The sequence below is a fragment of the Carcharodon carcharias genome, chromosome 22 (assembly GCF_017639515.1).
Source record: "Carcharodon carcharias isolate sCarCar2 chromosome 22, sCarCar2.pri, whole genome shotgun sequence".
Lineage (NCBI taxonomy): Eukaryota > Metazoa > Chordata > Chondrichthyes > Lamniformes > Lamnidae > Carcharodon > Carcharodon carcharias.
The window spans coordinates 35,558,325-35,581,841 of NC_054488.1; the positions used below are offsets into that span (position 1 = coordinate 35,558,325).

At 44.8% G+C, this 23,517-nt stretch overlaps 1 protein-coding gene across 1 annotated transcript in view; it reads left to right on the plus strand.

The window, feature by feature from the left end:
• The first annotated feature begins 569 nt into the window (after positions 1–569).
• The window catches only part of LOC121293660 (alpha-1,6-mannosylglycoprotein 6-beta-N-acetylglucosaminyltransferase B-like), a 1,251,241-nt gene continuing 1,228,293 nt past the window's right edge, over positions 570–23,517 (plus strand). The window contains exons 1-4 of the mRNA XM_041216828.1: positions 570–1,072; positions 10,629–10,701; positions 12,205–12,361; positions 12,571–12,741. Coding sequence (XP_041072762.1) covers positions 570–1,072; positions 10,629–10,701; positions 12,205–12,361; positions 12,571–12,741 — 904 coding nt within the window. The remainder of the gene's footprint in view (positions 1,073–10,628; positions 10,702–12,204; positions 12,362–12,570; positions 12,742–23,517) is intronic.

Here is a 23,517-nt window from a genome sequence, read left to right on the forward strand (position 1 = left end):
CAGACTAAAGACATATACGGGTTAAAACATATGAGTGTAAGGTATATGCAAAGTTCCAGTACAATATGGAGGCCAGTCTACTAACCTACTTCTGATAGTAGTAGCAGGCAGCTGTCCAACTTTACTTGGTCAGAACTGGCTTAAGGAAATAAATTTGGAGTGGACTGAGATTTTCCAACTCAGAATGAAAGACCTACAAAATTATTATGGAAACATGCCCCTGTATTCAGGGAAGAGCTCGGGAAGATTCAGGGACTGAAAGCCAAAATCCACGTGGATCCTGGAGCAACCCTCAGATATTTGAAGGCAAAGCCAGTCCCCTATGCATTATGAGAAAAGGTGGATATTGAATTAGATAGGCTGGAAAGGTTGAGAGTCTTACAACCTGCACAATTTTCCAAATGGGCAGCCCCCATAGTTCCAGTTCTAAAGCCTGACCAGAGTGTATGAATGTGCAGGTACTATAAGTTGACCCTAACAATGTAGCCAGACTTGATAGGCACCCTACACCAAAAATTGATGAATTGTACTGCAAGCTGGCAGGGGGAACCACATATACAATACCCAACATGAGCCATGCTTACCAGCAAATTGAGCTAAAAAAGGCCTCTCGGGATTTTGTGACTATCAACACACATAGATGGTTATACCAGTACACCAGGTTACCCTTTGGAGTCTCATCAGCTTGTGCCATTTTCCAACGGACTATGGAAAAGTTGCTCCAAGGTCTACCCCATGTGGTGGTTTATCTCGATGATGTCCTCATAACAGGACTAATTGATGAAGAACATCTGGCTAACTTGGAAGAGATATTGAAGCATTTCTCACAAGCTGGAGTGCACTTGAAAAGGGAAGGATGTATCTTCCAAGCAAAAGAAGTGATTTGCCTGGGTCATATTGTTGACCCAGTAGAAGACAAAGTGAGAGCTATTCGTGAGGCGCCAGCCCCAAAAAATGCCACAGAATTCAAGTCCTTCTTGGGAATGTTTAACTACTACGGTCATTTTCTCCCAAATTTGTCGACAGTGCTGGCTCCATTTTATGGATGTGGGTTACTCAAGAAAAACCACAGGTGCACTTGGCAAGCCCCACAACAACAGGCTTTTGCAGCAGTAAAGCAGTTACTACATTCATCGGCCCTGTTGGTACATTTCGACCCAAAGAAACAATTGATTTTAACATGTGATGCATCCCCTTATGGAGTAGGGGCAGGACTCTCCCACCGGATGACAGGTGGCTCCGAGCGGCCCATTGAGCACATTTAAATAACACTCAGTGAGGCACAAAAAGAGTAAGAAGGCTTATCCATCATATTTGGCATTAAGAAATTCCACCAATACATTCATGGTCGCCACTTCACCATAGTATCTGACCACAAGCTACTACTAGGCTTGTTTGGGGAAGATGAGGCAATACTCCCAATTGCCTCGGCACGCATCCAAAGGTGGGCGCTGATTCTAGCTGCTTACGAGTATAATTTTATCCACAGGCCAGGAAACCAGATTGCCAGTGCTGATGCATTGAGCTGATGACCCTTGAAGGACAGCAATGCAAATGTCCCTATCCCTCAAGAATTTGTCTTATTACTATATTTTCTGGATTCATCACCAGTGAATGCCAAACAGATCAGAGAATGGACCAACCACGATCCAGTTTTGTCTCACATCAGCAAACAAGTCTTGCAGGGATGGACTACCGAGCTAAAGTCGGATGAAATGAAGGCCTATTTTAACAGGAGATTCAAGCTCACCTGCCAGGATGGCATCTTTATTGTGGGGAGCAAGAATCATTGCGCCTTCCAGAGGAAGACAACCATCATTGATAGAATTGCATAGCGCTCACCCTGACATTTCCAGGATGAAAATGTTGGTGCAAAGCTACTTATGGTGGCCAGGGATGGACACTGAGATCGAAAACATGGTCAAGAGCTGCATGCAGTGCCAACAGGTGCAGAAATTGCCTCCTTCTGCTCCACTGCATCCTTGGGAATGGCCAGGAAGGCCATGGGCCCGCCTTCACTTGAGTACGTGGGAAGTTTGTTGGGCACAATGTTCCTCTTATTTATTGACTCCCACTCCAAATGCATGGATGTATACGAGGTGTGATTACTGACATCTGCTGCTACCACAGACAGATTGCATCAGTTTAATGAGACACGGTTTACCAGAAGTAACAGTGTCTGACAATGGAATGGCATTCACTAGCAGGGAGTTCCAAAGATTTACAACTCTAAACAGCATAACATATGTCAAGACCTCGCCATAACACACTACACCCAATGGGTTGGTCGAGACAACAGTCCAGACCTTCAGTGCTGGAAAGGAAAAACTAGAAGGGGACTCTATAGCAACAAAGTTATTGCGCTTCCTGCTCAGCTACAGAACTACGCCACATACGACCACTGATATCGCCCCCGCAAAGTTAGTTATGAAGAGACATCTCAGGACATGGTTAAGCCTCATAAGGCCAAATTTAGAGGGAAGAGTAGAGAGAAGTCAGGAGGACCAGAAAAATGAACATGATTACCATAGTCGTGAAAGAAACGTCACTGTGTTTTTGTGAAGAACTTTGGAGATGAGCCCAAACAGCTATCAGGTGAAGTCAGTGCAGTGACAGGACCCCTATCCTACCATATATCAGTTGAAGGTCAGATAACCAGGAAGCATATAGATCACCCCAGGAAATGGGAAACAGATCCACAAGAAAAGGGCACCAAACATTCCCGTTGGAGTCTATACCACAGGTAGAAGGAACTCCTGTTGCTTTGGAAGTACTGCAGAACCTGTTGAGCCTGAGAGAATTGGTGGTAAACTTACAGGCTCCTACTGGGGAGCCGAGTGGACAGAGATCTCCTGACAGGAAGGCCTCAGATAAACCATCCAAAGTCCTAAAACTCCGAAAGTTGACACATTTGACAAAGCCTCCCGAGAGACTAAATTTGTAAATGGTTCTTTTTTGTAAATAGTTGATATGTTGTAAAATGTACTTTCAAGTAAAGGGGGAAGGATGTGGTAATCTGAGGTGTAATACACCTTTAAGAGACTGTGAGCAGATTGACCACATGAATGTAATGACCCAATAGCTGTGTAGAATGGGCCACCATGTAAATGTTAGTCTAGAATAGGGTCTGGTTGGAGAAGCACGTGCCATGTTAATGCTCTGTTGCTTGTGTAAATAAATAGTATGTGTTTCATTTTATATTAGTCTCTGTGTCTGCCATACATAGTAATCGACTCGCCTGCCGACAGATAAGTGTGCAACCAGTTCGCGAACAAAGCAGACCCATAGTCAAAACATAACAACATGGTTTATGGAAGATTTTCTTTTTGTCTTTTTGCAAGTGAGTTTGAGTGGAAACATTCAAGTCAAGCAACTGCTTGAGGCTGAAACAGACTGTTCACAACCTTGGTATCATATTTGGCCCCAAGGTGAGTTTCCAACCACATATCTGTACCATCACGAAGTCTGTGTACGTTCATCACCATGACACCATCCAACTCTACCCCTGCCTCAGCTAACCTGCTGCAATGCTTACACTGGCTTTTGTTTTCTTTAGATTTGACCATTCCACTGCTCTCTTGATCAGGTTCCTGAATTCCACCTTCCATAACCTTGAGCACATCCCAAACTCTACTGTCTGTGTCCTAACTCACATCAAGTCTTGTTCACCCATTGTCCCTGCGCACCCTTGCTTTCAGTCTGGCAACTACTCATTTTAAAATTCCTATCTTTGAGTGGAATTTTCCGAGTCCGTTGGCAGCAGGAATGTTTGGTGGCATGAGTGGACAATATGGTGAGAAGGCTAACAATTGGTTTCACAACATTGTGAAACCAGTTTGCAATCCGCTTTGTCCATCAATGGCGGGCCGTGTTTCCCGCTGGTGGACGTCGGGGACTTCATTGTAATACATCCGCATATCATTATAAGGCCAACCCGCCAGAATCATGCCCCATGCTGGATCATCCAAGCACGCCGACGTGTTTCACAATCGCATATATAAGGCCTGCACCTGGCCAGCTGCACTTCAAAGGAAACTTGGAGGTGAGTGCACAGTAACGTTGCGCAGTGCTCGCAAGGGTCCCCTGTTGGACTTCAAGGTTGAGGCACTGCACATTCAGATGAGGGCACAGACAAGTCGCTTTTTCCCGGCTTGCTGACCATGTGGTGCCGGGGCAAGGGAAGCCTTGCGCATGAAATGACTTTGGCGTTGGAGGGAAAGGGCTGTCCTGCAATTGAAGTGACTTGGAGTGGAAGGGTGGCAAGGGCTGCCCTGCGATTGAGGTGAGTTTGGGTGGGGGGGCAAGGTCTGCATTGCAATTAATGGTAGTGCACAAGAACGTGTGGGGTGATGGGAGGGAAGCGGCTATGCATTAGGGTAACCTTGTTTAAAGTGACCATTCCTCTACAGCTGAGACATTTCAGAACAGCCACATTGACATAAGTGGAGTCGGGCCTCTAGCCTATCTGCTCACTCAGGCAACGCAGAGGCCTGAAAGTGCTGCCAAATGCTCCTGAACTTTTCAACCCTCGGGCACAGACTGCAGACTAATGAGCATTTTGGTGGACTGCAGAACAGTTGGCCAACTGGGTACGTTGTACAATCTCCTTGCTAAAGCTGGCCATGGTGGAGGTGCTCATAGCCCCCTGCAATGTCATCATCCTGGTTTGGACCAGTCAATCCCATGGTTCAAGCTAATGGTGCAGACATGAAGTGTGGGTTAGGAGAATGCCTATGCCTGAGCTGAGAGCACAGCATGCAGTCCAGTGGGCAAAACTGCCACCAATCGGTCAGGTGGAGTGGGGCGGAGCTGGGTGGGGTCTCGGGCAGCCGTGCAGCGCACTAATCTCTGGCCTTCCAAATGGTGGCCAGCGCTCTCTGGGAGGCATTAAGGGGCCTTCAGACTTAACCAAGAGAGGTTCTTAGTATACCCAAGCTAACCTACGCATCTCAGTTTTTCATCCTGTAGGAGGATGAAAGAGAATACAATAGGATCATGGAGCCTGGTAAACTAGCTGTATGCCTCGTGGCTTATAGAGGGTAAAGACATCAGAGAAGAGAGCGATGGTGGTGCCTAGTTGCACCAAGAGAGGAGCAGCAGCCTCAGGAAGAAGGATGGCTGGGGTTCCCACACACGCCACTGAAGAGCCATAGTGAGCCATCACTGGTTGGTGCCTAGCTAGACCCAGGGTCTATAGACACTGCCTTTCATTCCTGCAGATGACAGACAACCAGTGTTGCCAAAGACTGCGCATGTCCAGGGAACTGGTTGGTCACATATGCCAGCTCCTGCAGGATTTGGCGCCATGTGGACATGGAGGGCATCGACTGTCCGTCGCTGTGAAAGTGACCGTGGTGCTCAATGTTTATGCCAGTTGCTCCTTTCGGGGCTCCACAGGAGAGCTCTGTGTGATATCACAAGCCTCCACCCACAAATGCATCCATGAGGTCACGGATGTCATCATTGCGAGGGTGCACAACACAGTGCATTTCACCCGGGACTGGGACAGCCAGGATGCAAGAGCGATTGGATTCACCCAGATCTCAGGTTTCCAACAGGTGCCGGGTGCCATTGACTATACTCAGATCTCTGTGGCTACAAGAAGTCAACTATGTCAATTGCGGGGGCTTCCCTTCGCTGAATGCAGCTGGTGTGCGACCACCACAGATACAAACTGCAGGTCTGCACACATTCCCAGGGAGTACCCACAACTCCTGCACTCTCAGTCGGTCTCAGATCCCTTACGTCTTCCAGGGTCCAGAAAGGCTGCAGGAATGGTTTATCAGGGCAAGGGCTACCCGCAGAGGATGTGGCTGATGACACCCATGCAACGGCCTCAGACTGCAGTAGAGCGAAGGTATAATGAGGCTCATGCTGCAACTCGCAACTTGGTGAAGCAAAACAATTGGATGCTGAAAATGAGGTCCCAGTGCATGGACTGATCTGGTGGAGCCCTGCAATATAGTTCACAGAGGATGTCACGCATCCCTGTTACCTGTTGTGCCCTTTACAAAGTGGCGCTGCAACGGGGAGGGGAGCTGGCTGAGGAAGAGATGGAGCAGCTGGACATCTCCGATGAGGAGGACGTCGATGGGGATGAGGGTGTGGAGGTCCTTGAAGGTGACAATGATGGTGATGAGGCCCTCGCATTAGCCAGATGAGGCAAGCGCGCTTGGGAGGTCCTCATAGGTACTGGATTCGTGGAGGATGATGACAACATGCAGTGAGGAGACACCATAAATCCTCTTATCGCATCTGTGAACGTTTGACTCCAGTCCGGCTAACGGCAGTGCACATACCCTCTGTGATAAAGCTCCTGTCATGGAGGCGCAGTGATTCCAGGAGGATGATGACAACATAGATCTTCACATTGCCTCTGTGAATGTCTGACTCCTGTCTGGCTAAGGGCAGCTCACTGGCACTCTGTGATCAGGGTCATATCATGGAGATGCAGCCATGAAACTTTAAAAGCACCTGATCCTTTGACAGCCTTCAGCACCTGACTCCTTCGCGAGCACAGTGTCACTGGTCACAGATGCTGAAGAGGTCAGGGCCACCCCCACCACAAAGGTGTTGAGAGCACACAGTGAATGATGGAACTCTGTGACGCCTGCCCACGACATTCTGGCAGCAATGACAAGCATTATCGAGGTGCAGGCATCAGTGACGTGTCCAGAAAGTGTGAAGCCGCACCATCACTTTGGTCTGAAGGCTGCATAAAGCACAGAGAAGAGGCCGTGGACTGAGACATCTGCCTTTATCTTGTGCAGGAACCAAGGTTTCACATCTGAGTGACACAAGCACTGCTCATCATAACATATAGCCATAGGCAAAGAGACATTCCTAGGAGTGTACTTACAATAGTGAACATTATGAACAAGTGATTAACACCCATGACCAGGCTGTGCAAGTACGTTTTCTTAACATTTCTAACCTGCCGCTACGCCTTGGTGCTCCCCGGACATCTATAGCAGAGGTGGGCAGCCTGCTGACTGCCACGCCCTGTCTGTGATGACCTTGAGGGTGGCCTCTGGAGAGACTTGGAAAGCCTCGTACTACTTTCAGGGTCCTGCTATGTGGGAATGGCACCCTCCTTGGTCTGTGGAGCTGGAGCTGCTGGAGCCACAGGAAGAGGGGATTTGGATGGGCCGGACACTCCCGGAGTCATCTGGGTGGAAGGCCTCAGGGTATGCACCTAATCATCCTCCTCCTCCCCCTTATGGGTGCCTGAGAGCTGCTGGTTGACTCCTTCAAGAGAAGGGGAAGTTGGAGTGAGATTGAGCTGCTCCGCATCCCCTTGCATTGACAGTGCTGGAAGCCAACTACGGCATCAGCCATGGAGTTCAGCCTGCGCACAGTGCAGGCGTGATGTCCTGAACCAAGGTCTCCATGGTGGCCTCCATCCTACCAGTGTTCACCCTGGTACCTTGGCATACCAGCACTATCACCTCAGACTGAAGGCGGATGGACTCCTCCATTGTGCTTTGCAAACGGAAGAGCACAGTGGATATCCCTTCCTGATGTTCCCGAGCTTGCCTTTGCAGGTCCAGCAACTGAGGTATGACCGAGTCCAGGGGCTCCTCATCTGACTTGGACTCAGCAGATTTCTGGCCTCCAGCAGTCCTCCAAGTGCCGGAAACCTGGGAAGTCCCTGCCTCTGCCTGCTGTGGATCAGAAGGTGCAATGTGCTCACCACATTGTGATCCTGAGGCTACTCTAGAACTAGGTCCCACCAAGGTCTGTGTCTCTGCACTGGTGGAGGGTGTGGGTGAGTGCTGTGATGGGTCTTCAATGAGTGTGTCTTCAGATTCTTCTTCTGATGTGTCTTTGGGGCTTGGTTGGTGGCCCTGGGTCATGGACTCCATTGGCTGTTTTCCAGATGTGCCTGCGAAAGCAAGGAAAGATAATTAGTGCGTGGCAGGGCACTGCAAAACAGAACACATCATTCACAGCATGGTCGTCTGATGGATGTTGCGCTGCTGGATCCTCACTTGGTAGAGCACCGTCAACCTCAACGTCAGCACAGGACCAATCCCAGTCATCCCCAGCCAGCTGGATGGCTGTTTTCAAAGTCTGTGAGGACCTTGATGTCAGGCATTCCTCCACCAGCCTGTGATCTCTCCCTCTTGTTGTGTGCCAGCTTGTCCTGCATGAATACAGATGGATAGAGTGTAAGCAGGATGCCTGCTAGGCCAGATGATAAGTATGCCTGACATATGTGTGTGGTGAGTGGTCCCATAGATGGGATGAAGATTGTGAAGGTGTGTGTGAGAGAATGAATGATGATGTCTCTTGAATGGTGACTGCGATCCCCATGGATGTGTGATGGATTTGTCAGTATGTGAATTGAGAGAGATGCGAGGAGTGGCTTACCCTGGCAGAATGAAGGAGATCATTCATCTTCTTTCGGTACTGGGTGGCTGTCATCTTGGAGAGCTTTAGCATTGATCAATCCTGTCACTACCTCCCAAGCTGGATTGGTGATGTTGCTGCCCCTCCTGTGGCCAGAGCAGGGGTAGAGGACATTACAGCAGGCTTCCACGGCATCCAAAAGCTGTTCGAGGAGTGCATCACCAAACAGTGGGGCTGCAATCTTCTGGCCTATTGGGGCCATGTCTTCTTTGCAGCAGTCCTGGGCTGGAAGCACTGAAAGGTGTGCGCATGGCTGCACTTTAAATATGGCACCCGGCGTGATGCAGCAGCGAGGGTGATGGTGTGGTGGGCAAATTGAAGGTCGCCCACTATCGAAAAGGCATGTTTCCCGGGAATGCATGATTAATGAGGCAGAATTGGGATGACACAGTGTGAAAAGCTGCCACTGCGGCCAGCAGGTAAAATGCCCTTTTTCCTGGCTGCCAGCACACTTGGTGTATATCTGGGATGATTCTGCCCTTTGTTTCCAAATGACCTCACCCCTCCCTTTACCTGAAAGCTCCACAACCCTGATACCTGTACTACTTCAATTTTGCCATCTTGTGCTTCCTCAATTTTAATCACTCCACCATTGGTGGTGTGCCTTCAGCTGCCTAGGCCCCAAACTCTGGAATTTCTTCCCTAAAATTCACTGCCTCTCTTGCTCTCTTTTCTCCTTTAAGAAGCTTTTAAAAACCTACCTTTCTTGGTCATCTGTCCTAATATCCTCTCTGTAGCATAGTGTCAAATTTTGTTTGATAATGCTCCTGTGAAGCACTTTGGGACGTTTTGCTTCATTAAAGGTATTACATCAATGCAGGTTGTTATGGTTGTTGTAATGTAACTTAAGCGCAATTTGCACCCAGATTGCCAACTCTGCTGGAGCTGAAACTTGACTCTTTTATATTTGTTCTTTTCCCAAAAGCTGTTTTTTGCTAACACACATAAAATCCCCTTCCCTCCCAAATGTTGTTAGAAATGCTCTGTAATGCTATTTTATTCTGCACAAGTGTAAAAGAAATGAAAATTACCTGCTTTGAGTGCAAACCAGTCAGCTGAGTTATGCCACACTGTGACTCAAGAGGCAATTTGAACCTGCCTGGCTGGCAGTTAAAATGATCAGGAAAGAAAGATGTGCATTTATATTGCACTGTTCACAAACATACAACCTTCCTAAATACTTTACAGACAATTAGGGACTTGTGAAGTGTAGTCATGTTGGAATGTTGGAAGGGCAAATTGCACACAGCAGATGGTCAATTTCTTCAGACTATCTACAAAAAACCTTGAATGTTTTCTTAATGTTAAACACATATTATATGTATATGTTCATCAAAAAGATTTTTGACAGGAATTGCAGGAGAAAATAATTATGTGGGTTGAAAGGAATTTTCAATAACTGGAACTACTTTCCATTTTAGGTGCTAAGTGCCAACCAATTGTGCAAAATGTTCCATTGACAGTATATAGGATTTCTAATGCCTGGTCAAAGGACTATTTCACAGAAAATGGAGAAAAACATGTCAGCCTAGTAAAAGTGCAGGGCAACCACAAATAAGTGAATCATTTTTATAATTTCTCCAATTGCTGAGCAGACATGGAGCAATAAGTAATTTTGTGGTGAAAATATCCCTTTTTATTTGTCCTTCTCAGTGCTTACTCCCCAAACTAGTCAAATTCTATTAAACTAAGCCAATTGCCTTACTATGTTCAATGAGGAAAGATATCATTGCCATCAGTGTGGGCACTGTCAAAAAATGCTACAATATCTCCTGTAAATGTTTCACCTCTTCAGAAATTTGAGTGAATATTTTAAAACAGAAAACAGTTCTCAATGTAGATTTTGTAGACAGTGTCGACTGCAGTTCATTACCATTCGATTTAATATGAATAATTTAAAAAATGCTTTTTCAAACCTCATCAACTTGAAGTTTACTCTACCTTACATTTTCTTATATGCAATTCACTTTTGGCAGTTATCCAACTCGATGTACAGTACTGTTAACATCACATACATTACCTCTCCAACCTCAATAAGCTAAATTCTCATTCCAAGAATAACACTTACATACAAAATCCTGTCCCAAGCAGAAATTGTGTTCCAATTATCTAAGTAGATTAAATTGACTGCCAAATTTTCCCTGGAGGAAGCAATGCTTTTAAAAACTCTAATCATTTTAAGTGTGAACATTTTTTTTGGTTTTCCTGTTGTTTAGGCTAAATTGCAGAAGTAATAATTTAACAAGCTGTAGTGCAAAAGATTATGGGCAGGATTTTCCCCTCGTCAGGGTAGGCGCAGTGGGCAGGCCCAGGAGCAGCAGCAAAGTCACCCGCGATCAGGCCCCGACCGCGATTTCATGCTGGCGGGCCATGGCGACCCGGCGGCCGATTTAAAAACAGCCCAGTCAGCCCCAGAAAGGCTGCCAGGGAAAGATGTCTGTCTGCCGTTGTAGCGATGGAATCCAGCATGGCTGCAAACGCCAGGCGGGCGTGGGGGGGTGGCGGGGGGGCAGGTCAGGTGGACACTCGCACCCCCTGCTTTTCTGATGAGTGCCTCGCAGTCCTCCTGGAGGAGGTGGCTGCCAGGAGGGACACCCTTGTCCCCAGAGATGGGAGGAGGAGGCCATCGCACCTCACCAAGAGGCGTGGGAGGAGGTGTGGTTTGACCAATGCAGTTGGTAAAGCTAAGTTATTTAAAAATCCCAGAGGGAAACTTTAAACAACTGTCATAACCTATAATTTTAAGTGTTGTGTTTGAGATGCAGCTCTAAATTCAGGAATCAGACCATCAGTTCTCGAGGTCTTACATTAAACTAAAGGAAACATTTTATTAATTTATATAGGTTAGAATAGGTATGCACATGGCTACAAATTACTAATATAATAACTTTTAACAAATTCCCAAACTAATCTCCATTAAGGCAACAGCAACCCATAGATTTAACCAGACACCAGGCAAAGCATTTTCACCTCACAAGTTCAAAATGAGGCTCTTGTCACTTTGATTCCTGTGGAGCCAGTTGGAGGCTCACAGCTGCCTTTTGGACTTACATTGCCTTTGCTCTGCACATACAAAAACTACTGAAGTTATACCTACCAGCTCCAAGGAATGTTAATTCTCATTATATCAACAACTGCTGAACTAAACCTCCCTAACAATAAAACCACTTTCATAGGACCAACTTTATTAGTAATATAAACATATTGCTTGGTAGCTGCTAGAAAGGTGTCAGTTTTCACCCCACTTCCTGAATGCTCTATTCAAAAAATGCAAATGCATGTATCTCTCTTACATATCAAAACTAGTACCTGTCAAAGCATGCAGGCTAGCTGACTTTAATCCCGTTAAGACATACCCACAGACTAAACCTCTATTTCAAAAGAAAAATATTTTCCAAAATATTATACACATTAATAGCTTCATGATAAGGTGGCAGCACTAGTGAGCAGCCATGACATGGTGCGGCACACATGGGTGCAGTGCTGGGAGTACTTCAATGACCTGCTGTGCTCAGGAAGAGTGAGTACCGTGTTGGTGTGAGTCAGTGTGCAGAAATGTTAGGGCATGGCCGTCTCCCCATGGACCTCAGGAGTGCTAGAGTCTTAGTGCCAACTGACAATGACACTGGAGCTGGGCAAGGAGGTGAGCCCTGGCTGCTTGAACTGGTTGCCTTGTGCTCAAGGGCCACAACTCAGATGTGCCCTGCGAGGTGTTGCTCAGCTGGGGTTGGCTAGGCTGCAATGGCGCTGCAGGTAGAAAGTGGACCAATCAATGCTCCTCTGTCCTTTCAGGAGAAGATGAGCCATAACCAAGTCAAGAGGACACATACAGGCGGAGGCCTGACCAAATTGCTGCTGCTCTCCTGGTTCAAGCAGGGTGTCCTGGAGCTGGAGAGCAGGCACACAACCCATGCAACCGGGCGTGGAGATGCGGGGGTCCTGGACGAAGGTAAGAGCACAGTGCAGAGAGGTGAGACTTTTGGATTGTGCCACCATTCTAGTGTAGTCTTCTCATTGATGGAAGCCTCGAATCTGGAGTCCCCATTGATCATGGAAAGACGATAGCACCGTGATGCAGATCTCCATTGTCTTACCAGGGTGGCATGCACAGTGACAGCGTGATGGCTTTAGTTAATGACATGTCCTTCTTCCTTTTAGGTTCACCAGTAGGTGTCCGATCTGCATACCCCGAAGGGCCACCTCTGACACCTGAGAACAACCAGGTGTCATTTTCACCTACGTCACACCCACTTGCTGAAGCAGGCACCAGCACAGATACCAGCATCTCAGCGGGCATTAGAGCAGCAATGAGTATATCAGTGCATATTGGTGAGAGGACTTCACAATCACTTGAGCTGCAGGTGGAGACAGAGTGTGCCCAGGGCACCAGCAGTTGGAGGACTGCTGGGGACGAGGGCGATGCTCAGTCAAAGGCTGATGATGAGTCGTCCAGTAGGTGGCTGGCACTGGATGTTCAGCGAGATGTACAGGAGGATCTAGTGGAGATCCATCAGGGTATCTGTGTCATGGTCTCCGTGATGGAGGAGTGCATGCGGAGCATGAGCACTACATTGACCATCATGGTCGAGTGCACTGCCTCCTTCATTGAGAGAGTGAGGGGTTCCTGGGGTTGCGCTCGGACCTGCAAGACCTCACACAGGCACTGACCTCATGTACTTTTCATGTACTTGTAAAAGCTCTTACAATCAATCTTTATATTCCTGGATAGTTTACTCTCATGTTCCAATTTTTTCCTTTTTATCAACTTTTTGGTGGCCCTTTGCTGGTTTCTAAAACTCTCCCAATCCTCAGACTTACTATCATTCTTTGCAATAGTATAAGCCTCTTCTTTAATCTACAACTATCCTTAACCTCCTTAGTAAGCCATGAATGGATCTTTTGCACTGAGTATGTTTTGAACATGTTGAATTGTTAATTTAAATGTTTCCCACTATTCATTTACCACCAGACCTTTTAGTTTGTTAACGTAATCAACCTTAGCCAGCTCTCCCATTAAACATAAGTAATTGGCTTTGTTTAAGTTTAAGATTCTTCCTCGTGATTGGAATATGTTATTTTCAAACATAATGTGGAATTCAATTGTATTATGATCACTTTTTCCCAGTGGATCTTATAATATGATATTACTAATTTATCCTGCCTCATTGCACAATGCTCGATCTAAATTAGCTTTATACCCAGTTGCTTTCACATCATGTTGCTCCAGGAAATTGTCACAAGAGCATTCTGCAAGCTCAACTTCCAGACCATCTTTGCCAATTTGATTGGTCTATTCTATATGAAAACTAATTTTGGTTTTGTTAAAAGCTCCAATAATTGATTATTTAATGCTCAGTCCAATGGTATATAACTACTGTTAGGAGGTCTGTAAACTGCTCCCAATGGTGTTTTTTGACCCTTGCTATTCCTTTTCTCTACTCATACCGATTATACTTCAATGTGAGGAAAGAAAGATTTCTCCTATGTCCCACCTGCAACAATATTGTAAACAAGTTCTTTTCAAACATATTTATAACTTTGTTATGCCTAGTACACAAGGAATATAAATATTCCCAAGTATTCCCTGTCAGGTCTTTGTACCCTAATATACAAACAGTATGGAGAATCAGAAGGAATGGAGAAATAGAATCATGGAACTAGAATGGTCATCACACATTTCTTTGCACATATCATGTACCCTCTATCTTATTGTGGACTCTATCCCACCTATTTAAATCCAAATGGTCCAGTAATATCATTCAGGGAAGAGCACCAACCTGGTATGGTCTGTGCGTGAATCTTATTCATATTATATCAATGGTTCTTACTGTCTTCGAAAATGGCTTGGCAAACCATTATGGGATTATTGTGGTTCACTGATCTATAGCATATATTGGATATTCTCATTTTAAAACCAATCATTAGATCTTTAATTACATACCTAGCCAGATACCTACAGAAAGCAAAAGCAAGTACGAAAGTATATATAAATGGGAAGTAGAAATTGGAGGAAAGTGTATTCTGGACTGTTTAAGGCCAGCTGTCTTTTTATATTTAAAACAATAAGAAACAAAAAGCCTATGTGAGCCCAAATGCTTTAAATGGACTACTTTATCTAACAGTTTACTGCTGTTTTCATAAATGATGCTAGGTAGGCAGCATAGTTAAAAAAGATCAAAATGGCAAGAAATATTGATACATCTTGATTTTCCTTCTTACAATTAATCCACATGTATTCATACTCAAATCCTGATTCTGAAAAATATCCCAAACATGGACCTCATTATCTCTGGTAGGTATTTGTATCCAATTTGATCCCACAGAAATTATTTGTCAAAGGGTTGAGGAAGCTATACAAGACAAAAAAAAAATTGGGCTGCATTTTGCAGTCCTAGACAAAGTGACAGTGCTCAACAATGGGCTCAAAGAAAACTACCCAAAATGATCTAGCAACCCCTGTGGTGTGGATTTAAACTTTCCCAACATTAATTTGATCCTTGTGGCAACAATAGGGACAGCAGTGATGTTATCAAGCCTGCTAAGTAGCCAATCACATTGTTAAATTTTCACCGATGACAGCCAGGAAGCAAAACGTACAAATTACCTTTCACTTTTTGATCATTTTCCAGAGACCTAAATAAAAATTGGTACATATGTGATTAAGGTAGTAGCTGAAAAAATACATTGTTATTATATTGAAAATTCCATAGGTTTGAATTACAGTATAATATAGAAATTTGACATTCCACAAAGATAAAATCAGTTTTTCAGGGCTAGGGAGGTTGTTCAACAGTAATTGTGAACTTGTAACACCATTAAAAACCCATTTCATTCAATATGGCATAATATTTTCAAGGATTTTCACAGCAAGGCGAAAAGCCGAAAAGTGGAAATTCACCTCAATTCAAGTGATTGCCAAAGATTTTCATCTGGGGGAATTTCAAAAGTGCACCCACTGGAGAAGTAGGGGATCACTGACAGTAACTTCTGGATTTCTGTGTTTAACTGCTTATGTGCAGATGCCAGAGTTTGCAGCCAACTTCACAGTTATAATAATGGTGAACATTGATAGCTTCTCTGTTATTCCAACTGTTAAATCTGGGTCAATACATTTAATAATAAATCTTAAAATATTTTCTATGAAAGGACAGTAGGAATATATGCTGTTTTCCCTTGATACAACATGGTCCTGTTCAACACAAACATATTTGCTAAATTTCAATTTAATTATATCCTCTGTTCACAAGCATGTATGCAAATACAAGGTCAAATGATCACCAGAAGTTGTTAATTTTAACTACATCAATCACAAACACTTTTAAATTACTACACTGAAAGTTTCTATTCATACTAATTTATTTATTCAGGAGACTCGCCATTATGTTTTTGCAAGCTGAAAGCAAACATACAATTATTAATAAAAAACAAAAAACTGCGGATGCCGGAAATCCAAAACAAAAACAGAATTACCTGGAAAAACTCAGCAGGTCTGGCAGCATCGGCGAAGAAGAAGAGTTGACGTTTCGAGTCCTCATGACCCTTCGACAGAACTAGGCGAATCCCAGGAAGGGGTGAAATATAAGCTGGTTTAAGGTGGTGGTGGAGGTGGGGGGGTGGGGTTGGGTAGGGAGAGAGAAGTGGAGGGGGGTGGTGTGGTTGTAGGCAAAAGCAGTGATAGAAGCAGATCATCAAAAGATGTCACAGACAGCAGAACAAAAGAACTTTTGTCGAAGTTGGTGATATTATCTAAACGAATGTGCTAATTAAGAATGGATGGTAGGGCACTCAAGGTATAGCTCTAGTGGGGGTGGGAGGAGATTTGAAAATATTTAAAAATAATAGAAATAGGTGGGAAAAAGAAAAATCTATATAATTTATTGGAAAAAAAAACAAAAGGAAGGGGGAAGAAACAGAAAGGGGGTGGGGATGGAGGGGGAAGGTCAAGACCTAAAGTTGTTGAATTCAATATTCAGTCCGGAAGGCTGTAAAGTGCCTAGTCGGAAGATGAGGTGCTGTTCCTCCAGTTTGTGTTGGGCTTCACTGGAACAATGCAGCAAGCCAAGGACAGACATGTGGGCAAGAGAGCAGGGTGGAGTGTTAAAATGGCAAGCGACAGGGAGATTTGGGTCATTCTTGCGGACAGACCGCAGGTGTTCTGCAAAGCGGTCGCCCAGTTTACGTTTGGTCTCTCCAATGTAGAGGAGACCGCATTGGGAGCAACGAATGCAGTAGACTAAGTTGGGGGAAATGCAAGTGAAATGTTGCTTCACTTGAAAGGAGTGTTTGGGCCCTTGGACGGTGAGGAGAGTGGAAGTGAAGGGGCAGGTGTTACATTGTTTGCCTGGGCATGGGGTGGTGCCATAGGTGGGGGTTGGGGAGTAGGGGGTGATGGAGGAGTGGACCAGGGTGTCCTGGAGGGAACGATCCCTACAGAATGCCGACAGTGGGGGTGAAGGGAAGATGTGTTTGGTAGTGGCATCATGCTGGAGTTGGCGGAAATGGCGGAGGATGATCCTTTGATTGCAGAGGCTGGTGGGGTGATAAGTGAGGACAAGAGGGACCCTATCAACACTCCACCCTGGTCTCTTGCCCACATGTCTGTCCTTGGCTTGCTGCATTGTTCCAGTGAAGCCCAACACAAACTGGAGGAACAACACCTCATCTTCCGACTAGGCACTTTACAGCCTTCCGGACTGAATATTGAATTCAACAACTTTAGGTCTTGACCTCCCCCCTCCATCCCCACCCCCTTTCTGTTTCTTCCCCCTTCCTTTTGTTTTTTTTCCAATAAATTATATAGATTTTTCTTTTTCCCACCTATTTCCATTATTTTTAAATATTTTCAAATCTTGTATGCTCCTCCCACCCCCACTAGAGCTATACCTTGAGTGCCCTACCATCCATTCTTAATTAGCACATTCGTTTAGATAATATCACCAACTTCGACACCTATGTGTTCTTTTGTTCTGCTGTCTGTGACATCTTTTGATGATCTGCTTCTATCACTGCTTTTGCCTACAACCACACCACCCCCCTCCACTTCTCTCCCCCCACCCAACCCCACTCCCCTACCACCTTAAACTAGCTTATATTTCACCCCTTCCTGGGATTCGCCTAGTTCTGTCGAAGGGTCATGAGGACTCGAAATGTCAACTCTTTTCTTCTCCGCCGATGCTGCCAGACCTGCTGAGTTTTTCCAGGTAATTCTGTTTTTGTTTTATAAAATTATTAATAGTGTTTACATGTACAGATGTCTTATATATTACATATCAAATAAAGTAATAAGAAATTGAACTAATTTTAACAGTACAATGCTCAGCAAGCCAAACAAAAGATTGCAGAAACTCAGTGTAAGTTATAGCAAGTGTAAATCGTGTTCACACAATCTTTGACTCTGGTATAAAAGTTATTTTGCCTCAAGTTGGCACTCTCCACAAACCTGGTCACATCCCCAGTCTGAAAATTGAGAATAGTGTGTTTCTGCCAATTATGCCCATCGGGAGGGTGTTCTGATTGAACTCATTTCCTTTGACAATATACTGGCAATAGTAGGCACATTTTAAATGTTTGTACATGTTAAAAAGTACTTAGCTTACTCAGAAACAGATGAGTTTACACCAAAGAAACTGACTAGTATATACCAATGAAACTAATAAATGCTTCAGTATTTTTAAAAATCATGTTTAGTGATTTAAAATCACAAGTTTGAACTAGGCACTTATTAAAAATGTTTATTTTTTCTGATAAATACATTTTCAACTGTTTTAATAAAATCATAGCAGGTTAAGTCTCTTAAAAGCATCGATGGAAAGAAAAGCCCCATTACACTCTATTACACTGCCTGATTGTATTGGTTCATGGGAGGTTTTATGTGTGATTGCACAATATGTTTGTGTAGGAACTTGACCCACAACTTCACTTCAGAGTGCTGAGGCAAGGAAATGGAAGGGGAGGAAACAAAAAGCATGGTTTGTGATAGGTTGGCAGGCAGGAGCAATTAAATGATAAATGACAAATTCAGTTATAATAGAGTCTTAATGGGAATGGCAACAGTAATTTAAGACCTTTTTCATTAAAGACAATTAATTAAAAAAAAGCTAATCTTTCTCCCCATTATTTTTTCTAGTTAAATCATTAACATTTGTCCTATTTTTGGAAGTAATAATGATTCTTTAAAAAATTGTTTTTAAGTGATTGGCCTGGTTCCCACCCACGATTTAAACATGCTGAAGCCTGCCTGTGCTCTTATCTTTATTGACTATCTCCATTTATAGCCAAGTTGTTCTTTTTTTGAACAGGTTATTTTAAATTAACTCATAACTAACTTCGGTCCTGACTCCCTCTAATCCATCTGATTAGTTTCATTCTAAAATGCAATTTTACTCATTCGATCTGGCTTGCTTTATTTAGCCCTTTTTTATCATTCTTTTGCCAGGCTTTAACTGAGAAATCAATACACATTATAGAGTTTTGTTTTGTTGCTTATATTTTTTTGTATTCTATCCAGCCCACTCTCTAACCTATCCACGTGCTCAGTCTTATTTTGAGCTCCTTTGCAGCTGTGTTAGTGGGAGGAATTTTCCGGTTCTGCCAGCAGCAGGAAGCTTGGTGGGTGGAGGCCAAGAATCAGTTTCCCAACATCGGGATGAACTTTAGGAATTCTGTTCTCTGGGCTTTAAAAGCGTGTTAAAGGTGGGTCAAGCTTCCCAACGATCAATGTCAGGGAAGACAAAACAAAAACAGAATTACCTGGAAAAACTCAGCAGGTCTGACAGTTTCGGCGGAGAAGAGAAGAGTTGACATTTCGAGTCCTCATGACCCTTCAACAGAACTGGGTGAATCTTAGGAAAGGGGTGAAATATAAGCTGGTTTAAGGTGGGGAGGGTGGGGGGGGGTGGTGGGGGGAGAGAAGTGGAGGGGGGGTGGTGTGGTTATAGGAACAAGCAAGCAGTGATAGGAGCGGATAATCAAGAGATGTCACAGACAAAAGAACAAAAGAACGCAGAGGTGTTGAAGGTGGTGATGTTATTTAAACAAATGTGCTAATTAAGAATGGATGGTAGGGCACTCAATACAGCTCTAGTGGGGGTGGGGTGGAAAGGCTAGCAGGGCATATTTAAATATTTAAAAATAATGGAAATAGGTGGGAAAAGAAAAATCTATATAAATTATTGGAAAAAACAAAAGGAAGGGGGAAGAAACAGAAAGGGGGTGGGGATGGAGGAGGGAGTTCAAGATCTAAAGTTGTTGAATTCAATATTCTGTCCGGAAGGCTGTAAAGTGCCTGGTCGGAAGATGAGGTGCTGTTCCTCCAGTTTGCGTTGGGCTTCACTGGAACAATGCAGCAAGCCAAGGACAGACATGTGGGCAAGAGAGCAGGGTGGAGTGTTGAAATGGCAAGCGACAGGGAGATTTGGGTCATTCTTGCAGACAGACCGCAGGTGTTCTGCAAAGCGGTCACCCAGTTTACGTTTGGTTTCTCCAATGTAGAGGAGACCGCATTGGGAGCAACGAATGCAGTAGACTAAGTTGGGGGAAATGCAAGTGAAATGCTGCTTCACTTGAAATGAGTGTTTGGGCCCTTGGATGGTGAGGAGAGAGGAAGTGAAGGGGCAGGTGTTGCATCTTTTGCGCGGGCAAGGGGAGGCGCCATAGGTGGGGGAAGCTCTTTTGCATGCATTAGCATGTCATATATGGTCATTAAAAGGCCACCTCACTGGAATTAACTTCCCCCTCCAAAATAAGCTCCTTGCCGGTCAGAAATGAGAATGTTCACTGTATATAAGTGGTGCGTACCTGGCAAGCTTGATTTCTTTCACATCCTTGAGGTGCTTTGGTGGTGGTGGTGGGGGTGGGGGGAGTCATGGAAGTGGGAGGGGTCAGGGTGGGTATGGAGATGGTAACAGGTGTAGGCTACAAGAGGAGGGAAGGCATGTGGAAGTGGATAGTGATAGGTGCAAAGATAATGGGGGGAGGTTCAAGGGTGACAGATGAAAGAGGAATGTTTACATTGGTTGGGTCAAGGGTGATGGGGGGGAAGTTGATGGGTGACAGTGAGAGGGTAGAAGGTTGTGGAGCGAGCCTCAAAGATAATATGCACTATTTTTCGATTCTCAACAATGCAACAATGGAAAACTGCAATGTCTCAAAGTAGGAGGGAGGTCTTTTCAGGTGGGTGGAGGGCAAGGTGAGCACAACTGGCTGACCACAGGGACAGCCTAATAATCATGAGGCAACTACATGAGAACCATGCTCAGTTGTGATCTCCTCTCTGCGGCCAAAACAGCAGCAGTTTTGCTGTCTGACTCATAGGTCTCATAACATCGAGATCCCAGCAAGGTCTGGAGCTGCTGCTCATTCTGTGTGATTTGCCATCTGCTGCTGTCAGAGGCAGGGGTGAAGGGAGGGAGGGAGGTGGATGCCAACAACTTCCTGACTCAAACCTCCATAGTCCCAGGTGAATGGTCATGGCTGACAAGGGCTCATGTGGTAAGCCTTTCTATGCTGCCAAGACAATGACCTCTCTATAGAGTCTCGAGGGTAATGTAGGCAAGCTCAATAGTGTCCGAGGGAGGGTTCTCGCACATGGCTCTCATTGCCTCAGTCAAAGAGCAATGTCTCCATGTTCAGTCATGTATGAATGAGAAGAACACTCATCTCTGGTCCTCCAGGATGTCCTTCACCTGGAAGGGGTGGGGTGGGGCTGCCATTTCTAGATGGAAGCCAGGCACAGGGCTTAACACTGGTTTGGTAGCTCTGAGATAGATGCAAACCTATAAAGATTTTGGGCACTAGAATGATTACTGAAATTCATTCACAGATCCATGGGGCCTAGATGCTGCAGCCTCCAGGCAACCCTACTTTTCTACTGGTTCTTGCCTAGATGAAGAAGGAGACCCGTTGCAGGTTGGCACAGGGCCAGGAGGGGCAAAGCCTGAGCAGCAAGAGGAAGCAGCTGGGCCTCAAGAAGGTCAGGATTCTCGCAAACCGGGTCCAATGCAAAGATAAGTATTGGCCCGACTATGAGTGTATCGCAGGTGGTGCAGCTTTCTACAGATGTGCAAAAGGCATTGCCAGAGGCGCCTTAGAATATCCCAGAATGTGATTTCACACATCTGCTAGCTTCTCCATGCTAACCTGTGGCCGCAAGGACTTGGAGGGAACTCCATGCCAGTGGCATTGAAAGTCACTGTTACATTAAACATCTTTGCCAGTGGCTCCTTTCAGGGGTCCATTGTGCAGCACCTCCCAGTTAGCGAAACACAAGTGCATACGGGAGAGATGCCCTGTTCAGGAGATCGCACCAATTTGTCCAATTCTGCCTGGATCCCGAAAGCCAGGCTGCAAGAGCATTGGAACTTACAGGTATCTCAGGTTTCCTGCAAGTGCAGGGTACTATTGACTGCATATATGTGGCCTTGAGAGCTCCCTGACAACAGCAGTCATATTCATCAATAGAAAAGGATTCTACTCTTTGAATGCGCAGCTCATATAAGAACATTCAAACGTATGAATTAGGAGCAGGAGTAGGCCACTCTGCCCCTCGAGCCTGCTCCGTCATTCAATAAGATCATGGCTGATCTGAATGTAACCTCAACCCCACATTCCTACATTCCTGCCTACCCCCTATAACTTTCATCCCCCTGTTAATCAAGAATCAATCTAGCTCTGCCTTAAAAATATTCAAAGGCTCTGCTTCCACCGCCATTTGAGGAAGAGAGTTCCAAAGACTCACTACCCTCTGAGAGAAAACATTTCTCCACATCTCTGTCTTAAATGAGTGACTCCTTATATTTAAACAGTGACCCCTAGTTCTAGATTATCTCGCAAGAGGAAACATCCTCGACACATCCACCCTATCAAGACCCCTCAGGTGTTAAAGGTTCAGTCTTACTCTTCTAAATTCCAGTGGATAAAAGCCTAACCTGTCCAAACTTTTCTCATAAACAACCCGCCCATTCCTGGTATTAGTGTGGTAAACTTTCTCTGAACTGCCTCTAATGCATTTATATCTTTCCTTAAGTAAGAAGGCCAGTACTGTACACAATATTCCAGATCTGGTCTCACCAATGCCCTGTACAACTGAAGCATAACCTCCTTACTTATGTAATCAATTCCTCTCTCAATAAATGATAACATTCTATTAGCTTTCCTAATTATTTGCTGGACTTACATACGAGCCTTTTGTGATTCATGTACCAGGACACCCAGATCCCTTTGAATGTCAGAGCTCTGCAATCTCTCACCATTTAGATAATAAACTTTTTTTTTATTCCTTGTGCCAAAATAAACAATTTCACATTTGCCCACATTATGCTCCATTTGCCAGATCTTTGCCCACTCACTTAACCTATCTGTCACTTTGAAGCCTTCTTATGTCCCCTTCACAACTTATTTTCCAACATATCTTTGTGTTGTCAGCAAATTTATCAACCATTCCTTCGGTCCCTTTTATCCATGCCAATATGTTACCCCCATACCATGAGCTTTTATTTTCTGCAATAACCTTTGATGTGGCATTTTATCAAATACCTTCTGGAAACCTAAGTACAGTACATCCACCAGTTCCCCTTTAACCACTTTCAAAGAACTCCAATAAATTGGTTAAACATGATTTCCCTTTTACAAAACCATGTTGACTCTGCCTGATTGCCTTGAATTTTTCTAAGTGCCCTTCTATAACATCTTCTATAACATATATGATCACAGAAGGCATTTCCTGCATGTTTGTGCTCAGTTCCCAAGGAGCTATCATGGTGTTTAAATTCTGAACCACTCACAGGCGCCACAGGTTTTTTCAATGACCTCAAGGTAAACATCTTTCACCAAGGCTGGCTCCTTGCAGACAAGGGATATGCCCAGAAGATCTGACTGATGATGCCAGTTCTTCTGAGTACTTCTGAGGAGAGCTACAATGATGCACTTGCTGGACTTACATACGAGCCTCTTGTGATTCATGCACCAGGACACCCAGATCCCTTTGAATGTCAGAGCTCTGCAATCTCTGCAAGTGCATCCTCCTCCAGGTCCGTGCTTGAGCAGACCATAGGCCTCCTCCAAATGATGTTCAGATGTTTGGACCATTCAGGCAGGGCTATCCAATAC